We start from the raw sequence: 12,168 nt of genomic DNA on the forward strand, positions 1-12,168 counted from the left end.
TGACAGAAAGGATGGTCAGACATTGGAACAGGCTGCCTGGGGCACTGGTAGAAGATTAAAGTCTGGAGGGATTTAAATCTGTGTGGGTGAGGCACTTGAGTGGTGGCCTCAACAGCACTGGGGGAATGGTTGGACTCTATGGTCTTGGAAGGTTTTTCCAACACAAACAAATCTATGATTCCCTTCTATTTGATAACAACTCTGTCTGCGGGGAAGGTACAAACAGGTTCTTGCAGTGCAGGAGACACTGAAGCCATGGCCAGCTGAAGTCTCTGGTCTGCACTCCAACAGAAGCATGAGAAAGAGAAAGTCCTGCTCCTGTGGGCTGGACACTTGATGCATTTGATTATGTACAAGACAGATGGAAAAGGCTTGGAAAGAGGAAAGAAAAACTAAGATCCTACATTAAAACAAAGTTACACAGCCCTGAATGACTGAATCAGGCAGTTCTAAAAGCCAGCATTAAAAATGGAGGTGGAAAAGCAGATTCTGAGAAGTCAGAGGAGCAGGTTACCTGTACAGAACTTCAGGTGTAACAGCAGTAATTACAGGGCCCAAAGACCTCAACCTCTTCACCCAGCACATGATGAAGGGAGGAAAGAGACTCCTGGGTGTGAGTTTAAGCTGATTAACTAACTCCTCACACACTCTCTGGCCCTGTGCTTGCTGAACTGGTTTGCTTTTAATTATAAGAGCCACCAAGCAATAATTTGAAGCTTTAAATCAGAGATTGTTTAAGAGTGGATTTAAGATCTACAGAACGAGTCAGGCTGGTTTGGACAATGCACCCATTCATCTTCTCATGGTGACTCTTCTGCCAAAGCCTTTCCCTTTCCAGCACTCAGGGAAGTTTCCAGCAGGTCAGTGTGACGTTCTGTTGTTTTCTCTCCACGTTATAGTGGTTGAGCACCCAAAAGGATGATTGACTCCCAGGCAAGTATATACGGAAACTGAAATCTTATCTTGTGAAACAGTCCCACCATCCATATTGTGTTTGCTTATCAATATTATTTCCTTGTTTTCTGCATGGAAAAAAACTTACCCTACACCAACAAATTCAACAGACTCAGAACAAACAATAGTGTTCAAGGCTAATCCTCCCCTAGTTGAGACCAGTGCCAATTTAGCACCACCACACAATTTGATTATTGTGGGTTTGTACTAGATATAATTCAAAACACAATATTAATCACCACTTCTTGGAGTGATTCTTGTCAAAAGGGGGAAAAGAACACCAAAATACTGCTACTGCAACAGTCCCCACTGCAATCAGGCTTCCTTTTAAGGCCATTTTCATCAATTACAAAGGAAAAAGTTCAGCTAAACAAACTCTGTCACATTTAGTAGACCATAACCACTTTTGAGCAACCAACACAAACATCTTCACAGACCAGGACGAAGGTGATTTTGGCAATATTACATTTTTTGTTGTCAGGGCCTGGTGAATCTGAGCATCCTGTACTAAAAACCCTTAAAACCAATCCAGCAAACCCACCATTTCTAGTTATGATAAGAGAAACAGAGTCCCAGAGCCAAGCCAGTGACAGCCGTGCCACAGCAATCCCAGCTTGCTCAGACCTTTTTCCAAGGACATAGTGAGATGAATCTTACAGATTTCATCCTCCTGCCTGGGCCAATGTATAATCCCAAATTCCCCAAACTGTGTCAATCCCTGAGTGCTACAGGTAAGCACACACACCTCATTTCTTCTCAGACCTGTTTGTGCAGCCACTCAAACAGAACAGGGGAAGGATCCTGTCAAACACATGGGACACCCATGGGCTTTTGTGGCTCCTTTTGTCTGCCACAAATCCATGCAGGTGTCGGATACGAGCACAGCCACACACACAGCTACAGAGGGGAGAGGGGGGCAAAGCCTCCCACAGAGCCAGAAACCTCTGAAATTACAACAGCTACTTGGAGACACAACTGAGGAGGTCACAGACACCCCTTTATTAAATCTGGGCACCAGGAACAGCCCTCAATTTAAGTTGAGTGCTCCAGGGCGAGGCAACATGGGCTCGTTGCAAAACTTCCTTAAAGCCCTGAAAAAAGCTGAACTGAGGAATTACCATTATTTGTGATTAAGAACATGTCAGTGCTCAGCCATGAATGGAGTTGCAGTTGGATACTCACGAGGAGCAGCCAGGTTTCCACAAGGTGATTGTGCACCAACAGCTGAGAAACCAAAAGGCAGCAACTTCAGGGAAGTTTGGAGGAAGATTTAACACCAGAAATATTCCAGACACTCAGTTAGGACCGAAAAGGTCCAACTTTCAGAAGGTGCTTAAAACCAAGACTGAGATAGATGTAAATGCATTCCAAAGAGGAAGATGCACTCCAAGCCCTGGTTTTACCCAAAAGCCTGGCTGTGAAAGCCTGCCCTGAGGCCGAGGGCAAGAACAAGGCAGGATTCCAAGCTGCAGGTTTATCTCCTGATATCACAGGATTTGTATGCAGCCAGGCACAATGGGGCTCTTGGCACTGCTGATTTTACAGAAGAGGCTGATCCCTCAGTGCTGGGATGTGCTGGGGCTCTGCCTGGTTCATGGGGAGAAAAAACACCTATTTCATTTTTACCAACTCCTTAAAATCCAGCTGCAAAAATGTATTTTAAAAATCTTTGTTCATTATCATTAATCAATCACATGAATCATCAGATGAAAAGATCTTGGGGAAGTTCTGTGATGACACTAAATTGAAGGGAATTGCCTGCTCTGAGACCAGGCACTCATCAGCTGCAGGGCACCAGGCTCTGCTTCACCAGGAAAAGTCACTCCACACCCCAAAGGACGTAGCAGAGATGAAAAGCAGCAATTACCTGGATATTGCAGTGGGGAACTGATTAGCTGGATACTTTCATGAGTCACTTTGTAAGTCAGACCTCCCAGAGCCTCAAAATTGCAAAGCACAGCTTAAGTAGGATCACAGAATCCTTTATGTTGGAAAAGCCCCCCAAGATCATCAAGTCCAGTCATTCCTTCAGCGCTGCCAAAGCCACTCCTAATCCATGTCCCCAAGTGCCACATCCATATGTCTGTTAAATCCCTTCAGGAATGGGGGGGGGACTCCACCACTGCCCTGGACAGCTGTGCCAGGGCTGGACAGCCCTTTCTGGGAAGTAATTTTCCCTAATATCCAACCTAAACTTCCCCTGGGGCAACTTGAGACAATTTCTTCTTGTCCTGTCCCCTGTTCCCTGTGAGAACAGACTGACACCCTCCTCACCACAGCCCCCTCTCAGGCAGCATTACATTTACAAGACTTATGATTGTAGAATGGTCACTGAAATCTGTTTCTTCAGAAGACAAAAGCAGAACCTGAAAACTCATGTAACCACAGGTTTCAAAATTGAACTGAGTCCCATTTGAACTCTCTCACAGCCTGCTACAGGCAGTAAGAGCAGATTCTTTCAAGACTCCTGTCAGAAGCAGCTCTGCAAATGCTACAGCCAGGAGCTCCAAGGCTTCTGATGAATGTTTCCAACTGCAATATTTAAGAAGATGTTTTACCTGCAGCTTTTCTCATATTTGGACCATTTGTAATGGCTTGTTCCCCTGTTAACTTCCTCCTGTTTCACACTGCAAGGTAACACTCCCCCACATCACAACACTTATACAGCCCATTTTCTACACAGCTGCCTGTTTTCACAAGTTTCTATTACCCTTATTATTTTTCAGCCTTGTGCACTTTGCCAAATATCCCATGTCAAAGGGAACAAACTCCAGTTATTGAAGGGTGACATCCACACAGGCAGGCACAGTGGTCACAGGAATTGAGAGTGCAGGACTAGACCAGCTCCAGGTGATAAATGCTCCCAGTACCAACACATCCTTGTTAATTACTGCTGCTTCTGCATGGCAATTAATTAGGCAAAACTGCTCCCAAGGCAGAATTCCACCCCAGTTCAAAGAGAATGCATGCCTGAGTATTGCTTTAACCCCTCTACATGAGTCTTTGGAAGTAATTCAATGCCTGTGCTCACATCTGTTGCACAGGACATTTTTAATGCTCCTATCAGGTAACCTTCACAACTTTCCTTCACCAGAAAGATGCTAAAGGAATGCAAGAAGTCATGATACAACCTGCTTTTTCACAGGCAGAAAGGAACGTACATATAAAAATATTTCAGCTTTAAAATTTTGAGGCCCCAGGAGTCAGACAGAGCCAGGTGGAGCATATGATGCTTCCTCCTGCCATGGACTGAGCACAGCACACCTTGCTCCTGTTTGCAGCTCAGAGCTGCAGGAGGTGGCCAGGTCATCACTTCCACAAATCAAAGTTCCCCTGCTTTCCAAGGCAGCCCTGCATCCTACGGAATTCCAGTCTCCTGTAAAGGTAAGACATGCACTCCAAACCACAGCAGGAAGAGGTTAGAGCATGGCACACCACACTTAGTCCTGATAAAACTTCCAGAGAGCAGGCTTTCTCTTCCAATCCTGGTATCCAGGCATCAAGTATCAACCACATGAGTTTATTTTGCAAAGCAAGGCAGCTCACAGTGACAAATCCAAGCCTAATTTTAATAAATCATGGAACTGAGTCAACACGACACTGCTAAAATAGGGAATGCTATTCTGGTTTTCCTACATTACAAATGCACATGCAGTTTTAAACCACAGAAAAGGGCAGAGAAAAGCAGGATTTGGGGACAGTCTTAGTTCCCTGTGTAAGAGTAACGCCAGAATCCAAGAAGCAGCAGCAAAGAGGAGGAAGTAAAAGGCTCTTTGCTCGATAATCCATTGAACTCAAAGTGAACCTGAAAGTGTTAAGTAAGTTAAAGTGAAACTGGGAAAGAGAAACATGACTGATGTCCTGGTCCAAAGGGCAAGGGACAGCACATAATAAAACTGATGTACAAGTAGAGATTTTATGCAAATTAAAGTGTCTTGCAGGTGAATAGCATTTAGCACATGGAATAATAAATCTTTAAATGATGTAGTACAATACTTTGGAGATCATCCCTCAGTATTTTCTGAAGCATACTGTATTGCTTTAGATGTCTCAGGGTATTTTCCTAAAGAACTAGGATTAAATTAAAAATGAAGTGCATTTTTAGGCTGATAATCAAAAATTTGCTACTTACCCCAAATTTTTTAAATTTAAGTATCTTCCTTTATAAAGACACTCAAGAATTTAGCTCAGATGAGCAGTAACTCTTGATTTATTTTTTTGGCATAAACTATATTCTTCAGAAACAGGATCCTGCACTCTGATTTTGGAAGGTTAAATACTTTTGAACAATTAATTCAGATACTGTATGTTTAAGGTACAAACTTAGAACTATTTTCACAAGGCTGTGCTTTTAAGAATGAGCTGCCCAGAAGAGCAAATTCCATCAATTGAAACATGACCCCTTGAGAACAACTGTGGATGATGCTTCAAGTTCTGGTACCTGTTTAGTGTGAACAAGAAACCTTTACCTTGGTTAACACAGAGCTGCTTGTCCATACTTAAATCCCCTAAATGTGCCCATTGCTTTCTCCTGCTTGGCACGGCCTGGATTCTCAGGATTTCCATTCCTACACCTCCCAACTGCATGAAGTCCTAAAGGATCACCAATGTTGCAATCATGGAATGGTTTGGGTTGGAAGGGACCTTAAAGCTCATCTCACTCCACCTCCTGCCATGGGCAGGGACACCTTCCACTAGATCACAATGCTCCAAGCCCTGTCCAACCTGGCCTGAGCACTTCCAGGAATGGGGTATCTCCTCTTAACTAAACTAGCAATAAATTTAAAAAATCTAAATAGTAAAACATAAGAGATAACCAAGAATGCTGGAAGTCTTTTAGTGACCTAAGATGACAGAACTAAAGCGTTATTAAAAGTTGCTAGAACAATAAAGTTTAAAGAGCTGACCTTTGTCAACACTGACTTTGTTTCCAGTGCTTTCCATGGATGGTTTGTTTCCAAACACTCCTTCCTCGTACATCAGAAAAATGTTAAGTGGTTAGAACATGAAATGGGAGCAGCCGGGTTATCTTGAACAGCACACTGCGTTGTTTTTACCAAAAGTGTACCTTGGCCAGAACATCCTAAATGAGTCAGGGCTCTACACAGCTCACCCTCACTTCATATGTTCCTGGAATAACACAATTACATTTGTTTTGTTAAGAATTTTCTCCTTCACAGGAAAAGCACCATTAAACAATGTGTTCTTTAAATCAAAGGTGAAACCTGTGTGTTTTCTTCCTCCTCTGACATCAGATGATTTAAAAGATGCCCCAGAAAGGCTGGAGGGATCTGTTAAACCCTGGCAGGAGATGTAATGCCAGTTTGGAGAAACATGCCATCAGAGACACTTCCCAAAACTGAGAGGGATTGGAAACGTCCGATTGAAAAGTGAAGCATTCCACCCTCAATCACACAAAAAACACAACGAAGAAAGCAAATGCCAGCTAAGTCTCTCATCTTTCTAACAAAGAACTTGTTCAGGTTGTGCTAATCCAAAGATTCCAAAATCCCAGATATTCTAGATAACATATTCTTGTTCTTGCTGGCAATGACACACATCCTCAATCTTCATCAGTGTCTGTTTGAAGACAGAATGAAGGCAAATTTTCCACTGAAATGTCTAAGTGTGAAAGTAACTATGACTTTGAGCACCTTGCCTAGCAAATGAACATAGTGGAAGTGTAAAGTGCAAAGACAACACAACAACTGCATGGCCAACATGAAGCATGTAGGACAGCTGAACAAGTCACACCTTTTCCCCAGAGCTTGGGATCTTTGCAGTGTGCAGTTATTAGAGCTTCCAGGAAGGCAAGAGAGATCCATTTTCCTTTGAAGCTCTCCTTGGCACAAGGCACTGCACGTACCAGAAGGCTCAGGCACCCAGACACAGATGATACAGCATTAAAAAAACCTTATAAATTCATCTGTTTCATGAACCTGCATGTAGAAACTTTGTCACTGCCACGGGCATGTTACAACTTTCTCTCTGGAGTGAACCAAAGCTCCATGAAAGAAAAAAACTCTTTCAAGGATCTGGAGTAAAACGCAGGGACGAATCCTCCTTCAGCCAGTCTTTATAAGAGATGTGGTGTTGAGACTTCAAGAGAAGCATCTCCAACTTTTACACTCCGTCAATTAAAGAGCTACAGAACAAGTAATCACTGAATCACTTCAAAAGTACTTCAATAACTTCATGAAGTGTTCAAAGGAAAGACCCCAAATTCTGTGGCAGATGAGAAACCAGTCAGATCATGCTGAACAAGCACACTTCCAACCTATTCAACCCCTCCACTGATATTGCTTAATCAGGCTCAAACTTGCTGTTTGAGAGTCTGACCTAATAGTTCTACCCCAGACTGAGACAACAGGGAATACAGAATATTCCAGAAAACTCTCTGGATGGGCTCTTCCACCTCTCAGGCAGGTCCAGGGTCTCTCAGCCTTCTCATGTATTACTGACTCCTTTAAGAGCAGATCACTTCAGAAGGGGAACAAACACAAAGTTCAGAGAAATCAGGGATCGTGTTTTCACTCTCCTGGTTCATAGCAATGCTCTGCATCTCACTGGAGCTCTGGGAAACATCAGGGAAGGGAAGTGGGAAGTGCAGCTGCAGTTACTGCAGTCAACTACCTGTGCTTTTGATCCTTTGGGGGCAACAATTAACCAAGGGGAAAGAATACAGGCAAGAGACAAACTGACAAGGCTGCAATCACTCTCTCTCCAGAGCAGGAAATACCTACAGATATAACTATTGCCTGATGAGCACAACAGCCACAACATTCACCTTCCCCAGCACAGGAAATGGGAAAACTGACAGCACATTCCCTCTGTCCACATTATTGGAAAGAACACCTCTTAAAAGGGTATGTATGGATGCTGTAATACCCTCACAGCTGAAGGAGGGACACATGAAAAGAGATCCATTGTGACAGGCACTTAGGGAACAATTTTTCTTCATGGATTTTCATTCAGAAACCACTACTTGAACAGCACAACCTTGACACCCACGAGTGGCACACAGCTCTTCTCCTAACAGCCAACAAACCCAAACTCTAGGCCCATCTATAAGACTTGTTGGGCTGAGGAAGTTCAGCCTGGAGAAGAAAATTTTCCAAGGACACCTTTCTGTGGCCTGTGGATTGTAAGAAAGTCTGAAACAGACTTTTGATCAGGGCTTGCAGGGACAGGACAAAGGGCAACATTTTAAACAGGAAAAGGATAGATTTACATTGGACATAAGGAAGACAATTTTTTAAAATTTTTTTATTTTTTCTTCTCTGTGAGGTCAGACACTGGCACAGACTGCCCAGAGAAGCTGTGGCTGCCTCATCCCTGGAAGTGTCCAAGGCCAGGCTGAACAAGGCTTGGAGCAACCTGGGCTAGTGGAAGGTGTCCCTGCCCATGGCAGGGGTGGGAGTGGATGGGCTTTAAGGTCCCTTCCAACCCAAACCATTCTGGAATTCTAGGATTCTCTTGAAATTCCAGGTTTAAAGCCATAACAACTCCCCTAATGTCAGAACAGTGTCTTCAGTTTCTCAAGCCCTGATCCTGGTGAGAAAAAAGAGGTGTTTTTTCTCTCAAGGAGGTTATTCTTCCTCACAGTACCTACTCAAAGAACCTCAGTTCACATTTTCCAAAGATCTGGCATACTCCACCCCCACTGTCCATTGTTTCCTGACATTGAGGGCACCACTGGACTTCATTTTATCACTTTCAGAGTGCACCTCTGGGTTAAAAAAGGCAGTTCTGGAGCAGCTCATACTTTTGGGAAGGGATAATGTAACTCCCCAGACAAAGCCTTTATTCCTTGTCTATTTTCCATGACCCTCAGGCTTGATTGCCTTCAGCAAAGAGACACTTAAGTCAGTTTAATGGTTCTCATACCCATCAAGCTTTTATGGTCCTGCCCTGCTTCTGCTTGTGCCAGAACAGCAGTGTGTGTGTGGCCACAGAACGACAAGATCAAGGAAAGACTCTGGTTACAAGAGAATTTTTGCAGGTTTTTTCTTCCAACCAGATCAAATTCCCAACTTATTACATATCCCAGCCGCACACAGAGCAATCACAGCCAGGGTGTGAAAATGAAGCTGTGTAATATCAGCACTGCAAGTGAGCTGCTGTGAGGAGAGGGGATGTTACAGGTTTTATTCCTTGCAAAATTCTGCTGCCCAGGCTCAAGTATCAGCAAAACCTACTCTACACTTTTTACACACAGATCCTTTTTAATGCTGGGAAATTCTCTACAGTGATGAATGCCATCACTGCAGTGAATCCTTCCCTGCAAAGGGAAGAACTTTTTTCCTATAGGACACAACTGTGTCACATACACAAGCCACTATAAGGGAGAATTATGGATTTAGGAGTGCATTGGAAGTCCCATTTTGGGAAAGCAATTCAAGAAGAGGTCATGGGAGGAAGCTAAATTAAGATCACTTTTGACAAATGTTATGTTGTTTAATCCAATGCTATAAAAAGTAGCTCGCGTGCCAAAGGCCATGTTTTTGAGAACTGTTATTAAATAAGAGCCAAGAAATAAAAAAGACAGAACTGTTTGGCAGTGAAAGGGACCAGAAGGCAGAATTCAGAAAATGTTCCCAAAATACTGGAAAGAAGCAAATTTTTTGGTTTTTAAATAAGAGAAGCCAGGCTGGGAGAGCTGGGGGTGTTCACCTGGAGAAGAGAAGGCTCGAGAAGCCAGGTTGGGAGAGCTGGGGGTGTTCACCTGGAGAAGAGAAGGCTCCAGGGAGAACTCAGAGCCCCTAAAAGGGGCTCTGGGAGAGCTGGAGAGGCACTTGGGACAAGGGATGGAGGGACAGGACATGCTTTAAACTGCTAGAGGGCAGGATTAGATGAGATATTAGGAAGGAATTCTTCCCTGGGAGGGTGGTGGGGCCCTGGCCCAGGGTGCCCAGAGAAGCTGTGGCTGCCCCTGGATCCCTGGAAGTGTTCAAGGCCAGGTTGGACAGGGCTTGGAGCACTGGGACAGTGGAAGGTGTCCCTGCCCATGGCAGGGGGTAGAGCTCTGAGGTCCGCTCCAACCCAGTCCATTCCATAATTCTATGTCATGTGAGAGAGAAGAGCACCAGAAACATCTGATTGTGTCAGAAGCAGACCAAGGTGGCTGCTTCCTTTAAGCAACATCTTTTCCTTAAAGGTAGCAGAGAATAAATGGGTAGCAGAAAGATTCAACAACAAAATTCAGCAGCTTCACCATTTCCCAATCAGTACCTTCAAAAATTAAAAGCCAGGCTACAAAAAAAAAAAAAAAAGCAGAATGAGTTGAAACTCTTTTAGATGCCTTTTTTTTTTTTTTTTAAANGAATGAGTTTAAATTCTTATAGATGCTTTTTTTTTTTTTTTTTGCAAGAAAGAATTAAAGAAGTTGTCAAATGAAAAACCAAAGGCAGTAAGACACCCAACTGAAATGACAAAAATAAGTGGTAAAACAACCACTGTACTGGGAATTTGGCAAAAAGAGAACTTGTGATTGATTGCAGAGGAAGGGATAGATGTAGGATACATGTAACATAGGGATCCATGTAGGATACTTGTAATATACACATGGGATACACACGACAGACATGTAGGACATTTGCAAAAAAAGCAGAATGAGTTGAAACTCTTATAGATGCCTTTTTTTTTTTTTTTGCAAGAAAGTATTAAAGAAGTTGTCAAATAAACCAAAGGCAGTAAGACACCCAACTGAAATGACAAAAATAAGTGGTAAAACAACCACTGTACTGGGAATTTGGCAAAAAGAGAACTTGTGATTGATTGCAGAGGAAGGGATAGATGTAGGATACATGTAACATAGGGATCCATGTAGGATACTTGTAATATACACATGGGATACACACGACAGACATGTAGGACATTTGCAACATTTTCATCTACACCCACCTTGCTCATTAAGTCTACCTCTCCTCATTTCAAGGTATTTCCTGAACACAGGTGCTGTATTTGGATAAATTCAGTTCTAAATGCCAATTCTCAAGCATCAGTTGCAAAGCTTAAGGAAGGCAGAAACTATGCCCTGTCTTTTCTACAGCCATACATTTGTAAAAGATTTTTACTATACATTTCAGGTGTTTTTCAGCAATTTGCAGGGGACAAGGCTGTGACTGGGAAGACAATGACATGCTGGGGAAAAAAAAGCAATATAATTTTTTACTTAGAAGACTAATAAACCAAAGTATTCAAGGGTGATGACAGAAGGCACTGGTGGAGAACACATGCATTTTTCTTCCATATAAGATTGCTGTTCCCTGTGGCTGAAGGAAACATCCAAACTGCTTTTGCTTTTCATCATTTGCATATTTTGGGGAGAGGGGGGTTGTTGTAAAGCCAGGTTTGGCTTTAGCACAAAGTTCAAACACCTGCACACAAACCCGCTCCTTCATGCAAACATACCTTTAACAGTTTTGACAAAAACTTGTTTTTCTTTACTGGGGTCTTTTTCTTCTATTAGAATTCCGTGGAAAATGCGCCCAAACGTGCCTAGGAACAGAACAACCAATCAGTAAAGTAAAGAAACACTGATAACATTAGGAGTATCTTAATCAAACAGTACATTTCACAGCAGAAAGTGAGGAATGCCTGCAGTTAAAGTGCCTCCAAACCCTATAAAGTCACCAAGAGAGAACCCAACTGCTCTCCAGCATGAGGGGATTCACAACTACAGGCAGCAAAAATTGTGAAGTTTTACATAAATAAAACTTAAGGGGAAAAGCATGAGAGTGAACTAGTGATAGCAGCAGAGCCCAGAGAAATTAAATATCAATATGATGATGGTTTATTTGTGGCACTTCAGTCAACTCCCTGCACTAAGAACTCCAGCTCCTGTTTCTCACCCACCCAATCTGGAATTCTAAGCCAAGGCATTTCTCACAAGGACCAAGTTTTTTTGGAAACTTTCACAAGGAAATAGCAATCCTGGCCAGCCAGCACACATGGAACACCTTGAAACAGCCAGAATCACATTATTTCACCTCAGCCGGAAGGTGCTGGGTTTGTTTGGGGGTCATTCAGACTCTCCAGCACTTTTCCATTCACAAGGTGCTACTGCAGAAAGAGGAGCTACTCTGAGGAGCTGGGCTGAGAACAACTGGTAACACACAGAGAATTAACTGGCTTACTTCTCAGCTTGGCAACACCTTCCTGCACCAAGGTGTGCATCATCTCCACACAGTCTATTCCAGCATAACAGTCCCT

At 43.1% G+C, this 12,168-nt stretch overlaps 1 protein-coding gene across 2 annotated transcripts in view; it reads right to left on the reverse strand.

Annotated features, from left to right (window-relative positions):
- Positions 1-12,168, reverse strand: part of RYK (receptor like tyrosine kinase) — a 55,782-nt gene that overhangs the window by 11,805 nt on the left and 31,809 nt on the right. For both annotated transcript variants that reach the window (XM_041487062.1, XM_041487061.1), the window contains exon 9: positions 11,368-11,454. In XM_041487062.1, the coding sequence (XP_041342996.1) occupies positions 11,368-11,454 (87 nt within the window). The remainder of the gene's footprint in view (positions 1-11,367; positions 11,455-12,168) is intronic.

The sequence above is a fragment of the Pyrgilauda ruficollis genome, unplaced genomic scaffold, assembly GCF_017590135.1.
Source record: "Pyrgilauda ruficollis isolate IOZ18807 unplaced genomic scaffold, ASM1759013v1 scaffold79, whole genome shotgun sequence".
Lineage (NCBI taxonomy): Eukaryota > Metazoa > Chordata > Aves > Passeriformes > Passeridae > Pyrgilauda > Pyrgilauda ruficollis.